This window comes from Aethalodelphis obliquidens, unplaced genomic scaffold, assembly GCF_003676395.1.
Source record: "Aethalodelphis obliquidens isolate GAN/ISIS:26980383/991018 unplaced genomic scaffold, ASM367639v1 scaffold40, whole genome shotgun sequence".
Classification (NCBI taxonomy): domain Eukaryota; kingdom Metazoa; phylum Chordata; class Mammalia; order Artiodactyla; family Delphinidae; genus Aethalodelphis; species Aethalodelphis obliquidens.
In genome coordinates, this window is record NW_020837984.1 from 13795639 (window position 1) to 13818352 (window position 22714).

The 22714-nt window shown below is 41.2% G+C and overlaps 1 protein-coding gene and 1 long non-coding RNA gene across 6 annotated transcripts in view; one reads left to right on the forward strand and one right to left on the reverse strand.

Moving 5' to 3' along the window:
- Nucleotides 1-21433, reverse strand: part of LOC113633607 (uncharacterized) — a 67116-nt gene extending 45683 nt beyond the window's left edge. Inside the window, exons 1-2 of the long non-coding RNA XR_003438269.1 lie at nt 20461-21433; nt 720-853 (exon numbers count right to left, since the gene is read on the reverse strand). This is a non-coding gene — a long non-coding RNA (uncharacterized LOC113633607). The remainder of the gene's footprint in view (nt 1-719; nt 854-20460) is intronic.
- Nucleotides 1-22714, forward strand: part of ANTXR1 (ANTXR cell adhesion molecule 1) — a 246335-nt gene that overhangs the window by 68392 nt on the left and 155229 nt on the right. For all 5 annotated transcript variants that reach the window (XM_027131889.1, XM_027131885.1, XM_027131886.1 and 2 more), the window contains exon 9: nt 11528-11588. In XM_027131889.1, the coding sequence (XP_026987690.1) occupies nt 11528-11588 (61 nt within the window). The remainder of the gene's footprint in view (nt 1-11527; nt 11589-22714) is intronic.

Sequence of the window (22714 nt, forward strand, 5' to 3'; positions counted from 1 at the left end):
TCAAGAGCTCAAATAGTTCATGAAGTTTTAGACCCATGGTGACCTTCCTTTATTATTGAGGTGTAGTTGATCTGCAATAGAAGTTTCAGCTGTACAGCATAATGATTCAATATTTTTATAGATTATACTCCATTTCAGGTTATACATTATTTGCTATATTTCCTGTGCTGTACAATATATCCTTGTAGCTTATTTATTTTATACATGGTAGTTGTACCTCTTACTAGTGACCTTATTTTTAAATCCCCAATCAAGATGCAGGGACTAATATTTATTCATTCCTCTAAGACTCATTGAACACGTTTTATGGTAGACTCTGACCATTTGGTTATAAGTAAGCAGGTAGACACCCTATCCTGGTGGAGCTTATGGTCTGGTGGGAGGGACACATAAAAACAAGTCAATAAATAAATATGTATAATTATGTGACACATGGTATATAAGAAGTAACATATGACTGAGATTAAGAGTAAAGTTGGAAAAGAACTCAGGCCCCTGTGCAGAGATAAGCTGAAGGTGAAATAGAGTTGTTCATCGAAAGACCATGGATACAACATTCTTGTCAGACCAGAACCCTAAGATGGTATGTAACAGAATGAAAGAAGAGTAGGGCTTGGGTGGACAATGACAGAAGATGAAGGAAGCAGTAAGCAACGGCTAAATCATGAGGAGCCTTGAAAACTATGCTATTTTACTGTAAGGGCAGTGGGCAAACGTACCATATACAAAGCCTGACAATGGAACAATCATGCTTGCAGTCAAGACTCTCAGGGAATCTAGAGGTCATGGCGCTTTACCCAGCTTCCCTTTGGATAATGAATAAATAAACACTCAGGACAAGTATTCATGAGGCCTGTGAAGAAGAAGAAACATTACTATGATTTACTGAGCATCGTCTTTCTACCAGCTCCTCTGTTAAGCATTTCCACAACCACTCTCTGAAGAGGGCCTTATTATCCCCATTTTACAGGTGAGGAAACTGAGGTGCGGGCAGTTAGATAAACTGCCCCAAGTCTGCCCACTCATAATGGTGGAGGAGGGAAGTCTGGGTCCAGAGAGCCTGCTGTTTCCACAATACTGGGCTGTGAATGTCTGAGGAAGTGGAAAATCACCACTGGATTATCAGAAGCTGATTATTCAAGGCATGGATACATCAAGTCCCCGGATTCTCTGCTTCCTCAATCTGATTCCTGTGTTTTGGTCTTTTTACTGTTCCTCAATCCTCTCTACTTTAAGGAGGGAGTACTTATGTTTCAGATTTGCATAACGTTATTTTTCAAAGTGCCTTCACTTGTTTTCCATTTTAATCTCCCATCAGTGGGACATAGGAAAAAGGCAGAAAGAAATCGATGCCTGTAGATAACTTATTTGGGGGCCAAACATTGTTCCTTTTTCCCATTTAATATTATCCTAGTTAAAAATCACAACAGCCCTAGGAGGGAAATATTCCCATTTTACAGATGAAGAAACTGAGGCTCAGATACCCTGCACGAGAGCACACAGCTCTAATGGGGAGATCAGGGTTGGAACCCAGTTCCATGACTCCAGAGCCCAGGCTTTCTCCCACCTCTATTTCCTTAGGAAGGTAAAAATAAGAAAAGTCATCATTTAGTGAATTCTTAGGCGCTAGACCCTGTGAAAATCACTTTACATAGTCATCTCATCAAATTCTCACCACCACCATTTAATGTAGATATTATTACTCCTTCTAGAGAAGCACATACTCTAAGGACAGAGAGATGAGCTAACTTGTCCAAGACTACACAGCAGTGGGCGGTGATCCGGAATAGACTCAGCTCTGTCTCTAAGGTCCATGACAAGGTGACCGTAGTGCTCTAGTGAATGAGGTGGGTAGGCCAGGAAGCAGCTCCATTTCAGAGAAGGGGACCCTGAAGACCAAAAACGTGAAATGACTTGACACAGTTCACACAGTTATAGCAAAGGCAAGACCAGAACCCAGGTGGGTTCTCTGATCTGAGTGTACCATGGGTGGTGGGCAGGAGAGCTCTTTGCCGCTTACTATTAGGTGGAGAGTGCCTCTGAAAAATCTGTTTCTACTCAATGGATGAAATTCCATCATCTTGAGAAGCTGGCGACTTGACACAGGCTGAAAGGAACGTCTTCCCTTCCACACTCGCTCAGGACTCTACCTCGGAGGACAGAATTCCTTCTTGCTTTTGCAGAACTTGGTTGATAAAATAAGACAAAATTTGGATGGTTGGAAGATTGGAGCCCTTTAAGCCAGTAAAACTGTAAAGGAAGAAACTATGCCTTTGCCTTTCCTTATTGTGGCTTCCTCGGGGAATTTCCATTGACCACAACTGGTGAATGTAGCGCCAGCCCTCAAGTGAAAATATGAAGTAAAGGTCCAGCGAGGCTCCTGGGTCTTTGTTTGCCTTTTCAAAAGTGCTGCAGGCAGTGAAATGGGAACCTACATGAAAGCTGGGTTTGGATAACCCTGAAATGGGTCTGCAGCTTTGAATCCCAACGCTTGGCCTGGTTACCATGATGCCAACTCCTCCCAGCTGTCCCCACTTCTTGTGTAATCAAGGGCGGTACCTGGAACCAGGCACACTGTCTCTGAGAAGGAGAACCCAGTCACTGGCACCAAGCCATCTCCATCTAGGAGCATTTCCCTACAATAAATATTTAAGCCTGCGTAGGGCTTCCTATTAATGCGAGGGTGAGTCAGCGCCTAGAGCTTTCTACATGTTGGATCAACAATAAACAAGTATTGGGCAAACATGACCATATTTGCAAGGATTTCTTGCAAGTTTTGGCACAAACATCCTGTTATCAAGGAAGCTTTAAAATTACTGAAACTGAGGAATGAATCTATTCCATGGTGTATATATATTTATTTTATTTATGAAAACCATGTCCTGTGCTGATTTCTCCCTTCCACTCATGGGAAGGTGAATCATGGGAAGGTGAAAGAAACGGAGCCCCTGATCCAGCCCTGGTGAAGCTTTGACAAAGGCAAAGCCCATCTTCCTTGCTTCCCTCCCATCTACTCTTCCAAGACCCCACGAGGAGCTGCTAAGGGTTTTCCTCAAATCAAAATCTGAATCACATTCCTATAGTCCTGGAAAGTACCTGAATTTACTGAAGCAACTCTCTTTCCAGGGCTAGCAGAGGGGAAGGCCCGTTTCAGCAACAGCCCTTCTCTTAATCAGCCTTACTTGTGGTTGGAAGAACCCATCCTTATTTGTGATCGGAAGAAACCACTCTCTCCTCCTTTGCCCCATCTGAATGCCTTCTCGAGTTCTGTCTCAACTTCAAGGCTACGCTCCTGTCCTCTCTTCTCTGAGGAGCCTGCCTTGGTCTCTCCTACACCTTGAACTCTCCCTGCCTTGAACTCCAGTGGCACTAATTGTTGGCATCACTTGTTTGGCACGTGCCTTTCCTCCTGGTCAGATGCTGAATTGTGCAGTCACAGAGACCGCCCCCTTTGTCGTATTCCCCGTGGTGTCCAGTGCATTTATATGCCGGGCTGTGCATATGCGTTCATTGCAAAGCAGGGCAGAGGACTGCAGAGTGTTCGGACCTGCACTGCACCACAAGTGGGCAGTTCTGTGGCTCCGTTTCTTGTAAAAGCCCGTTAGTCCTTCCCCCACCCTCTTTTCCAGGACCATATCTATAAAAGATGGCATTTTGTGCCCCATTCACATTAGCAGGCCTGGAAACATAAATAGACTCAATTGTTGTTTCTGTAGTGGGCAGAAAATCTTTTTAAAAAATCATTTGCCTCAGCAGTCTTTAATTAGACTCAGACTTTGCAGGCATTCGGGCCAGGCATTTCAACTAAGCTATTTTTTCTATTTGGCTTATGAAATAGTCCAAATGTAATTTAAAAAGTCCCATTGCTTGAATAGGCTACAAAGATTGCAGAGGGGCACGTTCAGTTAATCCTCAGGTCACCCCACACCCCTCCAGCTCCTTCTCCTATATCTAGGAATCTGTTAAAACCCATTGTAAAAGCAAGAGCAGAATTTAGAACAAAACCCAGTGAAACGCTGCAGGGTTTAGCTCCCAAGGAGGGCCACTGACTTTGCCAGTATTCAGCAGATCAGCAAGCTTCTCTTACTAAATAAACCACGTCTCGGAATTCACAGTTATCTGAGCTTTCCTTCTGAAAACAGGAGAGGAAAGTGGTTTCACGGAATAAAAATGAATTTCCTCGGTTTCAGAACCTTGTTTGTCCTGTGCTTCTTCACACCAGACTCTCGTTGAGTGTGAAACTGAGAGAAGAGTAGCATTTATTTAAGTGAGCTGGGTGCCCCCCTCCAGACAAAAATTCTTGTATGTTTTGAGGATGGGCTTTATTATGTAAAATTCAGTAACTTCTTAAGAATGTCTTTCTTGCATGTTGGAATATTTATTTGGTATAATGTATGACTGTAACATAAAATCATATATGAATCCCAGAAAGATGTGTGTGTGATAGTAAATTTTTATTTTAAATTCAGATTCTGTAGAACTGGATATGAATCTAGGATAATGTCCATAGTTAATAATAGATATGTCTATTGATTTTAAGTGCAGAGTGCATTTTACTTAGGAAAGGTGACTATCTTTTTTTTTTTCTTCAAAATTTTATTAGAGACCAAATAGTTTCAAAATTCATGGGGGCAACATTGGCAGCCCTGAAGGCATGGGTGAGCCAGTTTTGGGTCCCAAGCTCCCTGGCCTTTTGTAAAAGCAATAGCCTGCAGGCTTACCCAATGTGCATTCTGCCATCAGCTGTATTAGTGTACCTGGGACCCTGCACCCCACCCCCCAAACATATACTTTTACATTTTTCCCAAATAAAGGGGTCAAGGCCTTTTACACAGCAGGCCCATCTAGACCTTAGACATGGGAACATGATACATCTACAACGTTATTGTTTAAAAAGATAAGCCATTTAAAAAGATGGAGGTGTTGAAGTAGGCCTCCTGGGAAGGCAGTCCCCAAAGACTTGATAAGAAGAGGGAGATGTTACAAGATGCTGAACATAACCTTGTATTCAAAAGACTATAAAAGATTAATTTAAAAGATTTAAAATTTAATTTAATTTAAAAGACGAGAAAAGATTATATTTACAGGGAAAAAGAAAGACTGATACATAATATACTAAAACGTCAGTTAATGAAGCCATGCAGAAAGTGTGCCATTTATTTATTCAATAAGTGTTTATTTAGTGCCTACTATGTGCTAGATTAGGCCTTGTGGGTACAGTGGTGGATAAAAACAGATCTCCTTGCCTTTATAGAGGTTATAGTCTGAGGAAGATAGACAATGACCAAACAATCAAAAAGATAAATATATAATTATAAACCACAGTAAGTCCTCTTAGCAATTTATACTAAAATGTGAATTAATACAGAAATATTTCATTGGTAGACTTAGGTCACAAAATCCATACTGGATTTGGAGGGTGACTGGGAGAGTGAGGTTAAGGAAAACTCCTAGGTTTTCGTCTTAGAGAACTAGAGAGATGTAATTGGGCAATAGATAGTTAACCACCCGTGGGCCAGCCTACTTCAAGCTCCAGACATCTTTGAAGCAGAATGTACCCTTCACAACAAGTAAGACACTAAGAAACATGCTGTCTAGATATGTGGAAGGAAAAGGACCCTATACTATGAATGGATAAAGGAAACTGGTCTTGTATTAACACAAAAAGTCTTCCAGCAGGAAGTGGCCAAGTAAATGAAGACCGATACTTTATTAGGGAAGGAGGCAGAGCAGTTAGGGGGGAAAATATTAGGTATGCTTATGGTAAGGGAGGGATTCTTAACAACTCTATGCAAATATTCACAATCTTTAAGTATTCTTGAGAAATCTCTGCGTAAACTCTGAACTTTATGAAAAAGGACTTTAGATTTTTAGAATATATATATATATATATATATATATAAGTTTTATATACAGCCTGGACTGGTTCACAATGGATTTCACTTTTTCTTTTTAATAAATGTATTTATTGATTTTTGGCTGTGTCGGGTCTTTGTTGCTGCGCGCAGGCTTTCTCTAGTTGCGGCGAGCTGGGGCTACTCGTCGTTGCTGTGCGCGGGCTTCTCATTGCGGTGGCTTCTCTTGTTGTGGAGCACGGGGTCTAGGTGCACTGGCTTCAGTAGTTGTGGCACGCGGGCTCAGTAGCTGTGGCGCACAGGCTCAGTAGTTGTGGCACACGGGCTTAGTTGCTCCGTGGCATGTGGGATCTTCCCGGACCAGGGCTTGAACCAGCGTCCCCTGCACTGGCAGGCGGATTCTTATCCACTGTGCCACCAGGGAAGTCCGATTTCACTTTAAGTCTATTAAGCAGCCCTTATTACTTGGCAAAGTTCTTTTACACCTGCTGCCTCTTTTACTCCCCCAACACTCTCATGAGTGTGCAGGAGTGTCATTACCAGTAACAACCCATGTACTTACAATAGAGTTCTTTGCAGATTTCAAACATGCTTACCCATATATCTTCTTTTTGAAATCTGCCCAAAAGGTAGCAGGAAAATATTATTAGCCATCTTTCAGGCATTTTCAGCAAATAGGACTTAGCAAGGGGCCAGTGGTGGGTGATAGGATAGAAGCAGATATGAGCTAACTGTCTTTGCCCGAGAGTAATAGCAGTAGTAGCAGTAATAACAGCGGTAACAGTCACAGCTACCATTGTTTGAGAACCGAATATGTGTCAGACATCCTACTAAGTGCTTTACTACTAAGGTTGTTCTGAGCACATTTCTTGGTTTCTTGTTTTCATGAAGGGCACTTTTGGCTGATGGCCCAAGGTTGTTAAATACTATTTGTTGACCAATCCCATCTGTCTAGTTCTGTCTATAAAACAAAAACCTTGTCAGTTTTCCTTAATCTCACTCTTTTCCTCACTCTCTAATCCAATATGAATTTTACCACCTAAGTTCTATTGATTTTACAAACTAAATATCTCTGCATTCATGTCTATTACTCATTTTACCACCAGACAGCCCTTTGAGGTGTTTTTCTTGTTCTCATTTTACAGAAAAAGAAACTGAGATTCAGAAGTTTAATAACTTATCCAAATCCTCATGTCCAGTAAGTGATAGTGCTTGTATTTGGACATAAATCTATTTAAAGCCCCAATCTATTTTTTCTGTCTCCAGAGCCCAGGTTCTTAAGATTAAAACTACCATTATTTGAGGACTTCCAGGCCCTGTGCTATGGAGTCTGCCTATATTATCTCATTTAATCTTCCCAACTGAACAACCTCATGCAGTCGGCGCTGTTCTTATCCCACTATTACAGATGAGGAAACAGAGACTCAGAGAGGTTATGGAACTTGCCCAAGGTCACAGTGCTCATGAGTGAGTTGACTCAAGCAATTCGACTCCAATTTAGTTTAATACTAAACTATTAGTATGTTAAACTGTTTCCCAGAATTGGGGTTCAGACTAGTTAAAGGACTTGTCAAGGACCACAGGTCAGGTAAGTACAGGACCAGGGGCAAGACCAGGACCCAACTCCTCACATTGGATCATGCTTGAGGCATGTGGTAGTCTTAGCCAGTCTCCATCAGAGGTCAGTTAGACTATCACCTCTGACGTCGCCCCAACCCTGTGTGAATTCTTTCCACTCGGTCTAGTGATTTGCGTTCATCCATCTCCCAGTGCTGTGTCTCTACCTCCTCCATGGCTACCAGTGCCCAGGTCGGGGAGGGATCCTCTGCCTCCCCACCCCCACGCAGCCTCCAGTCCCTAGGCTGATCTGCTGTCTGCTGAAGTTCGGACAGACTGATTACTGTACAGTCTGGGCTGCTAATAACCAAAGGAACCCCCCAAATCCACCCCATGCCATTGTGACTTCCTACCTTTTGAAACCAGACATTTCTAACTCATAGAAGCTACAGTCCCAGACAAGTCCTGCCCATGCCCCTCACTGATAAATTTTACTCCATTGGCTGCAATGCATCCCTTCCAGATGTTTTAAGTTAAGATTGGGAAAGCTGTGTTTTTACTGGATTGAATCACAGCCCTTGGCTGAAATTTTTTGGCCCTTTATACACTCCTTAGATTTATCAGCTAATTGCAGACACTTTGAGAGAATAATACAGCATGTGTTTATTATGACAAAACCTGTAAGTGTGTCTTTGTGGTCAGAGATTCACGGGTGTTTCCTTTACTCACCCCTGGCTAAGTGTTAGGGCTGGTTCAAAAATGTTGCTTCACGGGCTTCCCTGGTGGCTCAGTGGTTAAGAATCCGCCTGCCAGTGCAGGTGACATGGGTTCAAGCCCTGGCCCGGGAGGACCGCACATGCCGTGGAGCAACTGGGCCCATGCGCCACAACTACTGAGCCTGTGCTCTGGAGCCCGCGAGCCACAACTACTGAAGCCCGCGCACCTAGAGCCCATGCTCCGCAACAAGGGAAGCCACCGCAATGAGAAGCCCGTGCACCGCAACAAACAGTAGCCCCCGCTCGCAGCAGCGAAGAGTAGCCCCTGCTCACCGCAACTAGAGAAAACCCGTGCGCAGCAACAAAGACCCAACACAGCCAAAAATAAATAAATCAATAAAATAAATTTAAAAAATAAAAAGAGTGGTGACCTCCCCAAACAACAACACTACAAGGGCTGAGTCACTTTAAAAAAAAAAAAAATGTTGCTTCAAAGTCAGGAACTTAACATGGGTGAAGATTTCATTTATGTGTTTTGATGGAGTTTGGGGAATGGAGACAGGTTAGATGGGATAGCCCAATTTTCATTCTTGGACTGTTGAAATCTTTAGTTGTAGATGATAAAGTGATTTATAAAAGGAGACAGAGGAATTTTATTTAAAACATAAAAAAAGCTTTGTGTCGTTCTAATGTCACTGTTTAATAAAGTTCTCCATATGGGTTAATTCTGGATCTCCCAATGTGGCCTATTAAGAGATTTATGCCTGAAGACATGTTGAAGGGCATGCCTGCCTCTCTGAGTTATGGCAACCAGTAGCTAAGGCGGCCCTTCAGCCAGGAGGAGCCCAATGGCAGCAAACTGGGGGGACAGGGGAGTGGACTGTCATCACAGCTCAGATAGGGCAGTTGTTATCTGGGATATGAGTCACTGGCAAGGATCTGGATGAAGATTTTGGCAAGCCCCAGTCCTAGGATGCTGCTGCATCTGAAGGACCAATTGACCACTGGAAAGGCAGGATGGAAAAGCCAGAAGCAAAACATGGATGTCCAGGATACATCCTTGGGGTCCCTGATCCCCAGTCAGAATGTCAGTGAAGGGCTCAGAGGTGATGGTCCTTGGGGACCAGGGAGAACTGAGGCTGCACCTATGTTTGAGATGGACGGTGACTGGGTAAGCCAGAGGGAGAAGAAAGAAGGCAAACACTGACAAAAAGGAACAAATTGCTTTGACTGTGGAATGAGGTAGAAGCTGAAAACAGAGGAATCAAAATACGAAAATGCCTTTAAATTGTAAAAGAATCAGAAATAATGTCAGGAAAAAAATGTCAGCTGGAAATCTGGATTTTAGAATTGTCAAGAAAAAGAAATACAGGCTGCCCTCTGTATCCGTGGGTTCCACATCTGCAGATTCAACCAACTGGGGATCAAAAATATTGGGGGAAAAAATCCAGAAAGTTCCAAAAAGCAGAACTTGAATTTGCTTCGTGCTGGTAAATATTTACATTAGCATTTCCATTGTATTATGTATTATAAGCAGTCTGGAGATCATTTAAAGTATATGGAAGAATGCGTGTAGGTTATATGCAAATACTCCGCCATTTTATATAAGGGACATGAGCATCCTCTGATTTTGCTGTCCGCGGGGGTCCTGGACCAATCCTCCTGAAGATAGGGAGGACTGTGCTGCTTCTTATTACTCTCAGGTATAGAGAATTACCTAAGACCCATGGTTGTGAGGGAGCCTGTTTCAATGACTGCATTTGAATGTTCTGTCATCTGTACATCAGAGAACAATTTTCTCAAGCATGTCGTTCACTTCCTTTCACAATGCTTCTCTATGAGGACGCCCAGATTTCTCTCTGGAATGGGTAAATATTATCTCTTCTGAGAAACTGGTTTGTTTTCATTCTTCAGATTGAGAATCTCATAAATATTGTCTGCCCTTCTCATTTGCTACTAGAAAGCTTAGAACTAAATTCATGAGCTGCTCCTAGCAAGGAAATAAGCTCTTAATAATACATAATCAAAAAATGTATTTTTCTATGCTATTCTCACTCCTTACTTCATCTTCCCCTTATTTTCCCTTTAATCCATTTCCTCCCCTGTTGAATTTATTGTATTTTATTTGATTGTATCTTGTGGTGTGTGTGTCACTTAAGCTGGAACAAAGAAGCCTATATAAATCCATACATCCATACAAGTAAATGGGTGTTTCCCAATGCTAAAAGATGCTGTTTTCTTCTATGGACTTTACATTTTACTTCACTCTTAATTCCTTTAACAAATGCCCCTTTCATAAATAGAGAGAGAGTTTCCTTCAGGCCTCTGAACCATCTCAATTTCCAAATTAAGTAAAGCCCAAATAAAGATACTGCCTTTGCTTGGTAAATTAACTCAGTGTCCTATACTTGTTTAAAATGCTTGGTCGAAATTTTAGAATCATTATGCAATAAGAGACGGCATTCAGAAATGGTAGAGAAAAGCTTGAACCCTACCAGTCAGGTACCCTGCTTTTGCCAAAAGAAGACTTCATTATTATTTCCCTATGCGGTCATGGGGTCCTCCAGACTCTCCACTCAACCCTACAAGACTCACTTGGGCGGAAGACTACAGTTCCATGCAAGTAAGGTCCTCCTAAAGAGCGAGGCACAACAAGCCGCCTTCAAAGCCCTCCTTCTCCTGCAACATTTCCACTTCTCTAACTAGAAGGGAACTCTGAGTAATCTGAACATGTATCCCCTCTAGAGGGCTGGCCATCTCCATCCTACTTCTCCAGCTTATCTATTATCACTCGTTTTTCTACTGTTCCAGCTCCTTTGTTCCAGCTAAAGAGGTCTATGTATTTCTAGTTTCTCATCTTTGCAAATGCCACTCCCTGCTTGGACCTTAACCTTCCCCTAACTTACTCCTCCCCACTTGACTGAGTCCTACCCTCAGCACCCACCTCTTCCAGGAAGCCCTTCCCCATGTAGCAGCCCTCAGTGATTTCCCCATGAATTCTGTAGCTCCTACCGTCTGCCGCTTCACCCTGGCACCTACCACATAGGCTGGGCCATTGTTATTTTTCTTTTCAAGTGTAGGTCCCATTTCCTCAACTAGATGTTAAACCCCTCTATAACTAGGACTGGTGTATCATAGACTCAATAAATATCTGCCTAAAGATCAAATGAATGAATAATTCCTATGGATTTTGGGGATACCCGGAAGCATCTAGCACAGTGCTGGCTCATTAAATGCTTGACATTAATGATACTAGTAAAAATGTTATCCTCCACTTACCCGCCCACTACAACATAATGTCCCTGAGCCTTCCTATCCTGGTAGCTAAAAGCAAACCCCACTTTTCTGTTTTAACAAAATAAGCTGTGCTTTGACTTTTTTGATTTCCTCTCCTCCTAGATTTTGAAGAAGTCCTGCATCGAAATTCTAGCAGCTGAACCATCCACCATATGTGCAGGAGGTAAATTGAAATTAAATGCTAATCGCTGTCACACAAATAATGAGATTTTGAATTCAAGTCACATGTTTACTTCATCAGTAGAGAAGGAGGGAGGTGGGGCAGGAAAGGGGAGGGGGAAAAAGAGGAGTAGAAACTGCTGAATAAATTTGCTTCTAGGGAAAAAAGGGAATAAGGAATCAACATGCCAGTTGTTTGAAAGTTTGGAAAAGCCTATCTAAATTCTCTCCTTTCATGGGAACTAATTTGGGAGTATTACAGAAATACTGGATTCCCACACATCACCATCAGTACCCCTCTCTGGATACAAGTGGAGTCTAACCCTACATCTTCATGGCGGCTATCACAGTGATCATAGGCCACCTCTGAAATGTTGGTATTTTAAATTATTTAATCAGTGCTGAACCTCTCTCCGTAATTAATATGTTGATCATAATTAATTGCTTAATCCACAATTCCTCACAAAATGTTGATAGGCTACGCCAATTATCCCAGTAAAAGGCCATTATAATTTTATCATTAATACAGCAAACCTCCACTTATACAAAGAGTCAGCCTTCTCTGAGTCACAGTATTTTCTCTAACTGATCAAAATCACGTTCTTACTGTTGTTTTGTATTATAATGGACTGCCTAAAATTTCAACCATTCTGGCTCTCTTTGTATAATTCCTGACAGGTTTCCCATCACTCTTATTTAAAAAGTACTGTCAGGCACCTACTGAATGCCAGGCACTGTGGTAAGTGCTGGTGATACAAAAAGGATAAACCTTCTCTCCATGAGTTCCTGTGCTCCAGGACCTGTAGTATTTCACCGTTGAGAGTTCACTGTTAACATCGCCTTTCTAGTCTCCTAAAATACCAAGTGCCAATTATTATTATTTTTTTTTTTGTGGTACGCGGGCCTCCCACCGCCGTGGCCTCTCCCGTCGCGGAGCACAGGCTCTGGACACGCAGGCTCAGCGGCCATGGCTCACGGGCCCAGCCGCTCCGCGGCATGTGGGATCCTCCCAGACTGGGGCACGAACCCGCGTCCCCTGCATCGGCAGGCAGACCCCCAACCACTGTGCCACCAGGGAAGACCCCAAATGCCAATTATTAATTTGTCATAGAAAATATATCATGCAACCCCATAAGGAGTGAGGAAGAACTTTCAAGCTTTTTCAAACACTGTACAGTTTTATTCTTTATGGCATATTTTATTGGTATAAATGAGGTAATTCCTTGAGGATTCCATTCCAGTTTCTTGGCTCTATTTTAGAATAGTTGAAACACTTTTCAAGGAGTTAGAAATAGTGACTAGTATGTGCCAACAACAAAACACTAAGTATATATGTAAACGTTTAAAGTTGTTAGCAGTACTTGGAGACTGACTATACAGAGACGTGTAAATTTCCTGAAGAAAAGCAATCAACAAAGATTATCTATTGACCTTTAAATACACTGCTACCTGGTAACACAGATGGCAGGAACAAATGTGGTTGCCGCAAAGACAGGTCCAGGAGAACATTCTTAAGAAAAGGAATTGAAAAATCTTACCTTTGCAAATTTACAAAAGCATATGACCACATGAGCCCAGTGCCAGGAGGCTTAACTAGGGTTCATTAGCTTCAAGGTAAATCTGTCTCCACAATTTTTATAACTCCTTTACTTTAAAACAATTAGAAAACAGGGGAGTTCCTTAATTGTGCAGTTATCTCATTCATGAAGAAAAACCCCAGACTTGCAGTTTAGCAATCCTACTGGATGTTTTGCAACCTTGTACTGAATCAGAACATCTAAAGACAATGAATACAGCTTCTGTTAATTCACTAGCATAATCAGTTCCCCTCCTGTAGGGTTCTTGGGGACAGAGAAGGAATCTTATTTCTCTCCACTTCCCATTGCCTAACAGAGTCCGTGGTACTTAATAGGTGGTCAATAAATGTTAACCAAATGTCTTGATTCATACATTCCTTAAACAAACAATGTACCGATTTTTGCTCATTCGACCCTTATTAACTACTTTCACCTAATCTCAAGAAGTTATCAGAACTTTGAACTATTTTAAATGAAGCAGAATTAGAAATAGCCAAAGACAGAACAAGGCCCCAAAAGCCCACCAAATTTCAATCACTCGGATTGAGTATCTTCTTAAATAATTCTTGAATCAAAGATTAGTAAACCGGGCTTCCCTGGTGGCGCAGTGGCTGGGAGTCCGCCTGCCGATGCAGGGGACACGAGTTCTTGCCCCGGTCTGGGAAGATCCCACATGCCGCGGAACGGCTGGGCGTGTGAGCCATGGCTGCTGAGCTGGCGCGTCCAGAGCCTGTGCTCCGCAATGGGAGAGGCCACAAGACTGAGAGGCCCGTGTACTGCAAAAAAAAAAAAAAAAAAGATTAGTAAACCAAAATCTCCTTTACTTACCACTGAGGTGTTCAAGACAATAAAAAGACCACATATATAAACGTAATGAATACGGCACAGAAATACCAGGGTCCACAAGATCTGATCCTAGCAAATTCATAGTTTTCAGTATGTTTCTTATGTAATGGAAAAGAAAAATAATTAAATAAAAGATATTTTTAAAGCTAAGGAAAATATAAGAAAAAATATTTAAAAGCATTAATAAACTTAAACAAATTAAAACAATTCCACTGCTTAATTATCCCAGGAGCTGTTTCTTTGGTAGAACCAATAAAATAGACAAATCTCTTGTAAATCCAATCCAAGGAATCTTTCTTTAAATATTTTTAAAATCTCTGGCTTATGTGCAATATCCCATATTTTATGGACAAATAATAGTTTCCTGTATCGGAGTAAACTCTCCAATTCTATTTATTTTATTTCTTTTTTCTAATTGACATGTAGTTGATTTACAATGTTGTGTTAATTTCTGCTGTACAGAAAATTGATTCAGTTATAACTACATATATGCATTCTTTTTTATATTCTTTTCCATTATGGTTTATCACACAATATTGAATATAGTTCCCTGTGCTATACAGTAGGACCTTGTTCTATATCCATTCTACATATACTAGTTTGCATCCGCTAACCCCAAACTCCCAATCCATCCCTTCCATTTCCTTTATTTCTTATAAAAAAAGTAATACAAGACACAGTCATGGGACCTAGCCTAGGTTTTGAAAAAGCAAGCTCCCACCTCTCTTGAATTAGAATCATTAAGACATGTAGATTAGAGAATAAGTTTACTAAGAAGAAAATAAAACTTTCACAAGATATCCTTACACCAAAAGTTCTTCCAAGGATTCCCTTAAAGGTCTGTCGCTGATCATTCCCTGGAGTAAGCATGGCTTTCATGAAGCATCGGAGGCCATTTCATTGTCCAGGGCTGTGAACTCCTGTCAAGTAGACCTAAGCATACCCCCTGTGTGATTTTCATTAGGCCACTGCAAGGAGCCAGGGCCAGGGATTTATGTGAAAGTGCTTTAAAAAGCATAAACTGTTACAACAAAGCAAGGTGACATTATTATCATCAGTATCATTTTAATAAGGATTGAAGGTCAATATGAGAATCATGATGTTGATAATCTCACACCTAGATGAGAAAAACATGCCTGTATGTTTCTCTACTGAAAGAAAATTGGGGAAGCCTTGGTAGAGTTCAGAGTAGCTGCAAAATGATTCATTAACTCAATACGTACTGGAGGAGAATGTGAACAAGGAAATATTATTCATATTTGTAAAGTTCATTGTTCATATTTGTAAAAAAAAAATGTTGAGACTAAGCCCTAGACAGATCTGTGAAGAAGATAGAACTTGCTTTCATCAAAAACCTTTCCTCTCTGCTTCCTCCCCTCACTCTCTGAATTACTTCCCTTCCCTGGCCCCCAGAGCAGCCCCTGCTGTGGAGCCCCACCCTGGCCTATCCACTTAAGACACACTATGCTGATGACTGCATTCTCCCGAGACAGGGATCTCAGCTGGCTCTCACCAACAACTCAGCAACAGCCATGGTTCTGACAGCAAACAGAGCTCTGAGACAGGCAGTGAGATAATGCACTGGGTGGACAGTAAAACTGAGATCCAACACAGATCTTTCTGTGTTGGGCTGCAAATAATAGGGTGAAATTTAATGGGACAAATGTAAGATGCTGAACTTGCAAATCGTCAGTTTCACGTACAAGCAGGTTTAGAGAAACCTGACTTAGTAACAGTTCATGCAAAGAAAAAGAAAAAGTGAGGAGAAGCATAGATATCTTGAGAGCCAACAAGAATGCCCCTGACAAAAAAAAAGCTGATGCAATCTTAGAGCGCATCAATAGCCATCCAGTGTCCAGGGCAAGAGAGCTAATACCATGCTCCACTATTCCAAGTTCAGACCATGGTTCCAAGTCCCATATTTTAAAAATGGCATTGACAAAGGCATGTTCCTAGTAGTAGTGGTGATGGAACTGGAAACCATATTAATAATTCATTCAGGATGTGAGGGCAGCCCAGCTGCAACATCTGTCACCCCATTGATAGCCAGTGTTGATTCAGCTGATCTGGCCGGCTAGGCAGGTGTCCCCTTCCTCCCTCCCATGTGTATCCCTCCTGAAGCTGCATGCTCAGTGGAAGAGGATGACCTTCCTCAATAGAGTCCATTCTTCAGTCAAGGATGTACAAGTAGCTGTGCTCCCCTGCTACAACCTCCGAACAAGCTCTCAAGGTCCATTTACAGGAGAACACAGGACAGTCAAGCTTCCAAGACTCCAGTCACTGATTCTTTCCTCCCTTGCTTCCTTCCTTCCTCCCTTCCTTCCTTCCTCCCTTCCTTCCTTCCTTCCTTCCTTCTTCCCTCCCTTCCTTCTTTCTTTCCATCACTTCTTAATGTCTACTATGTACCAAGCAATATGAAAAGATTTGAGTACCAACATGCGTGCTTGGTCCCAACCCCCCATGAAACTCACAGTCTGCTCTAGGAGATAGTCATGTGTTCACACAAATTACGAAATCACGCGTGAAGCACTATAGCAAAGATCTGCTCAAAGAGGTGCTAATGAGATGCTTGTGGGATGAGGAAGGACCAGAGTGACCACAGAGATTTAGACAAAGAATTGAGACACTCACAAGGATATTTGGAGAATTCCCATGCAGAAAGGAATAATTAGGCTTACTACAAATAGCTTCAGGAGACCACCATGGAGAGATTGGGGAGGAATTCAAGGAGGCGGGTTTTAGCTTAACACACGCAACTTTTACAACTGAAGCTTTCCAACAATGGAGTAGATGCTCTCAACTTTCCACCCCCAGAATTACGTGAGCAACAGCAGAATGGCCATCTGTAACCACGTGCTATACAGAGAAACCCTTTTTGGGTCTCCTTTATAACTTTAAGTTTCTAAAGACTTAATTCAACTTCAGCTAAGATATTAATGGCTGATTATTTGTTTAATGGCTAAAGAAAAAAGTATACTTGGAACTATTTTGCATTTTAACAGGAAATCTTAATGCGAAGAGGAGGTAAGCCTCTGCCCTATCAGAAAGAATTTCAATCAATGTCATGAGTGAAACTATTTGGAGAGAGAGCCATCTCAAAACTCCTCCACTGCCAGAGGTTATAAGCTGGCAGCCAACAAGCCCTGTCTGGTCTGCACATATGTTCTTTTTGACTCACACTGCAATTTAAAAAAAAAATTATTGCTAACATTTAAAAGTCTGATTGCACCTAAAAATTCAGATTTTTGTCTTGTATTGAAAAATCAGATCTAGTAACATTGGGCCTGTACTTATTGCAAGCTAACGATTATTAGAGACTGAATAACTTCCCTTTAAAAGAAGGATGTACTCTTTCCAGTTCGCCATACTCTCCACCACTCCCCATTATCCCAATACCCAGGTCAAGCATATGGTTGCCGTTTAGCATGGTGCTTATGCCACTGTATTTACGGTTCCTGTTCTAAAACATGTAGGAAGTCACCTGCTCTGTGGAGAGCCTTTATAGCACCTTTGACATTACCTGCATTTAAATAATTCTGCTTCCCTTCTAATACAGACTCTTTTTTAAAGTTCCTAATTAAGTGTTTTTGCAGATTAGCCTCTGTGTAATTAGGAAAATTGATCCATTGTTAGATTGGCCCTGCCTAGTTCAGCGCCTCTTAAGGAAATGCATCGTCTTGTCTAAGCACAATTTTCCTCTGGCCCCACAATGTTGGCCTCAGACTTGAATAGCTCACAGTGTTTTATGTAAGCAAATACTCCAGGAAGGAACTAATTGGAATTAAGTGTGCAACCTGCCAACTGCTCTACATTTAAAGTTCTTTTCCTCCAGAAATGGAAGGAGATTATCATTAGCGCCTTACATTGTCATTTCAGAAGCAATTGTATTATTCCTACTCTGTTGTTTCCCATTGTTCGTACTAAAATTGGGTAAGTGAGCACAAAGGAAGGTACTTGTAAGTGGCATGTTTACCATTTGGAAATTAGATGCTTAAACCAGACACATTTAAGCAACATCAAAAAGTGGTTTCATTTCTTTCACTTTTCACTGTTTTTCAAAGAGCTCATGTTGGCCCATAGGCACCTCTTCTGAATCAATTGTTTAATCCTCTCCTTGGTCTTCATTTTCATTAAAAGATATTTCTATTTGAAGGAGGGGCTCTCATACATTGTTGGTGGAAATGTAAAATGGTACAATCACTTTGGAAAACAGTTCTGACAGTCTCTCAAAACATTATACACTAACCACATGACCTAGCTGTTCTACTCCTAGGTGCTTACCCAAGGGGAAAAAAATAAAATCTATGTCCTGGCACAGACTTGTACATAAATGTTTATAACTGCTCTATTTTTAAGAGCCAGAGACTGTGAACAACTCCAATGTTCATCAACACATGAATGGATAAAACTGTGGTTTTCATACAATGAATAATAGTCAGCAATAAAAAGAAATAGACTATGTATAAACCTCAAAATAATTATGGATGAATCTTAAAATAATTATGCTCAGTAAAAAAAAGCCAGACCAAAAAAAAAAAATACTTACTATATGATTCCATTTGCATAAAATTCTAGAGAGTGCAAACTAATCTACAACAACAGAGAGCAGATCAGTGGTCGCATGGTGTGGGGCAGGGCAGGAGGAAGAGATTACGAAGGGGCACGTGGAAACTTCTGAGGGTGGTGGGTGTGTTCACCATCTTTATTGTGGTATCACCCCATGATTGTATACCTATGTCAAAACTTATCAAATTATACACTTTACATACAACTTACTGTACGTCAGTTATACCTCACTAAAATTCTTATAAGTAAATAGCTATAAAATAAAAAGCTTAGAGTAATTTAGGCATCAGAAAGCACTTAATACACATCCAGCTCTATATTATATTTTAGATGTTACATGTTACAGTAGCATTTAATAGGAGAGCAAACTGAAGCTAACTCTCAAGATGGAAATATCACTAATTTTACACAAAAGTCTTAGGTGACCAGAGCACATGGTGAATATACAGATGTCCCATTTTCAGATACAGTGGTTGATAGGTGATCTTTATTGAGGTCATCGCAAAACTATGTGTTCACATTTCCAAAAAAAAAAAAAGCAAAAAAAGGGAACAGAATAAGTTTATCAAATTATTCATTGACCTTAAGTTTTTTCTTTTTTAAAATTGAGCTATAATTCACATATCCTAAAATTCACCCTTTCAAATAGTACAATTCAGTAATGTCTAATATACTCACAAAGTTGTACAACCATAGCCACTGTGTAATTCCAGAATATGTTCATTATCCTGAAAAGAAACCCCGTACCCATTAAGCAGTCACTCCCCATTCCTTCCTCTCCCCAGCCCTGGCCAGTCAATTTTCTGTCTCTCTGGATTTTCTAATCTGCACTATTCACATGGAAATGAAATAGAATAAAATCATGCAATAGATGGACTTTCATGTCTGGTTTCTTTCATTTGGCATAATGTTTTCAAGATTCATCCATGTCATAGCACGTGTCAGAACTTGTGACTTTTTATGGGTAAATAATATTCCATTGTGTGAATACCATATTCATCATTTGGTGGATACTTGGGTTGTTTCCACTTTTTTGGCTATTGTGAATGATGCTATTGTGTAATATATGTACAAGTTTTTGTGTAGACATATGTTTTCAATTCTCTTGAGTATAGGATGAGATTTCTGGGTCATATGGTAATTCTATGTTTAACTTTCTGAGGAACTGCCAACTACTTTACAAAACAGTTGCACCAATTTACATTCCCACCAGCAATGTATGAGGCTTCTCATTTCTTCACCAACACTTATTATTGTCCACCTATTTTATTATAGTCATTCTAGTGAGTGTGGAGTGGTTTTGATTTGCATTTTCCTAATAACCAAGGACGCTGAGCATCTTTTCATTCAATGACCTGATTAAGCCTCAGAAAACAAACAGGATTAGATCTGACTGGTACCTGAATAAATGACCACCTTCTCCTCCCCTTTCTCCCTTTCTATACCAAGATGTCATTTATTTGTTCGTTAAACGAGCTTACACTGAGACTGACTCAGCCCTGGGTGCGGCACGGCCAGAGATTCTAAAGAAATAGATATGATGGCCTCTCCCATCAGGAAGCTTAAATTATAATTGAGAGTAAAGTGACAAAAGAATCATAATAAACATATACCTTAAAGATAACTTAAAGAATATGTATCTTAAAAGATTAGGTAAAAGATCATTTCCAAGTAGAAATTCCTCCCTAATGCCCTCCAGTCCCTAGGCACTCCTTGTAGGAGCCGTAAACCAACGTGCACGCTGCCTAAAAACACTTAGATGTACGTATGGTGAGAGACAGGTTCAGGGCTTTGTGGACAAACTGAATTAAATCAGTATGTCCTGGTTCTGGTGTGTCCCGGCTCTCTCTTGCTGACAGATTCACTTGACAGGGTTTTGTTACATACCTTCTACGTGTGAAGGGCTGACATTCCAGTCGGGCTGCCGGGGCAGATACTCAGGTGCTTCTGGAGGCCAAATGTGCATCCTCACATAGAAACTGGTGGGAGCTCGCCTCTGCTCTGGTGTGCCTCCCAGGGCATCCTTTCCTTCATCTGCTCCCCGCGCCTCGGGGGTTAGATTGCTCCGTCTCCACCATGGCTGTCCCTGGGTTTCTGCTGTCTTCCTCCCTAACACCCTGAGGGCTGGCCAAGCAGCCATGCCGGCATCCTCTCTCACTGAGGACTCAGCAGCAGAACAGGTTATGCTAGGACACAGTGTTAGAGAAGAGAGCTGGCACATGGCCTGCGTTTCCAGAATCTTCTCTCCTTCCACTGATCTTTGAGGAGACGAGAAGTAGGCAGAGCAGCGAGGCAGAAAACATTTGCAAGCAGCAAAAGCATCCAATGGCAGACTTCTGGATGTCTGGCGTTCAGACTAAAACCAGAAATGGGTATCTATAGGCTAAATTGAGTAAACAAGATGCGATAAGATTCTTCCACAATGCTTGACACCTAATAGAATGCTTGTTGAACCAATTGTGTCATCAGTCACATGCCAGGCAGACATCTAAAGAAAACCATCTAGTCCATCCTTCTAAACTTAGCAACCGTGTATATGCATCGACATGCATATCTAAATCCTTAATACTCATAGGACTATGGTCCTGAAAAACCATCGTTAAGTTCTGAACCTTAATATAGTTCAAAACTATGGCAGTGAATGCTGGTGGGTACAAGTCCCAGTTTTGCTGCTTACCAGTTACAGATTGCATGATCTTGGGCAAGTCATTTGCAACGTCAGAAATCTCCATTTCCTTACAGGGAAGGTCGTTGATACCTCTAAACCGCATTCTGTTCTAACTTGTTTCTCCTTGTGGCACACTTAGTGCCTCCGGCTTCTTTTACTTCAGTTTTGGTTTCCTGCTTCCCAGCTAGGCCAGCTCCATTTTTCTGCAAAATGGACAAGCCTGTCTAAAGTAAAAATAAAATAAGCTTTTTAAAAGATCACAATGTCAATCTCTAAATGAGTCATATGTCACAAGACATTTTAGCATAACAGTAAAGAACACGATGACTGAGTCCTAAGGCATTTGATACTCGCCAGACCTGGATTCCGGTTCTGATTCTGACAGCTACCAGCCATGTGATCTTGGACAAGTTACTTAACCTCACTACGCTTGGTTTTCTCATTTGTACCTCCCTGTGGTGAGGTTTAAGTGACATCAGACATATACAACGCTTTGCACAGGGCCTGGCACACGAAGAGGGAGCAATTGATATCAGTTATTATTCTCTTGGCAAACATGATGTCTAAATTAGTTTCCCCAGAATGAAGGTAACATAGATTCATGACGTTTATTAAAGTTTGGAAGAGTCCCATATGCTAGTCTTTTAATTCCATTCATCCTCCAGTGAAAATCTCCATCTGGATAGCAATTTACACTTCCAGATCCACTTTCACCAATACTGCGTTTTAACCTCTAACTTTTAGTCTTTTTCTTTTTTATATACCACACAGCATTACCCCAAGCCCCAAATTTTACACACAAAAAGATGACAAAGATCAAAGAAAATGGAGTATTGGCTATTAGTTACCATCAAACTTAAGCAAATATTCCTAAACATTTAATGGATTAATTAGCTGGTTTTTTTCTCTTAGTAAGACTAGTATAGAGGATCATTATTTTTGCTTTATCAATATTTTATTAACGTGTTAACTCAACATGAATTATGCCAACATGAAATTCACATGCAGGGCTAGAGACCCGCAGAGAGATATTATCTCCTCTACTTTGAGAGAAGAGAGTTCTAAGTGCACTAAGGGCCAATGTCGGTTCAAACGGGCAATGCTTGCTGACCCCTAAGCAAGATTTCGATCCCCTGCTGAGTACAATTATTCCTGCGTAACACTAGGTGCTCCTACTGTGTGCCCTGCAGAGACAGGAGAGCTGAAGCTTCATCAAACAATCTCTAAACGTAAAGGAAGGTTTTCTAGTTGTGGAAGAAAAGACAAAAGAACAACACCAGACAGTACATAATCACATGCTACACTATTCGGGACAGACTGTGAATGCCCACAGGTAGTGGTTTTCAAAAACGCCAGGCACCTGTAGTCCTAAATAAATCCTTTCCTCGGCATCCAATATGTAAAAGAGACACAAGAGGATTGACGAAGTGGAGAGTCCCTCCCCCGTGGCCTTCTGGTGGCAGAGATCACAGG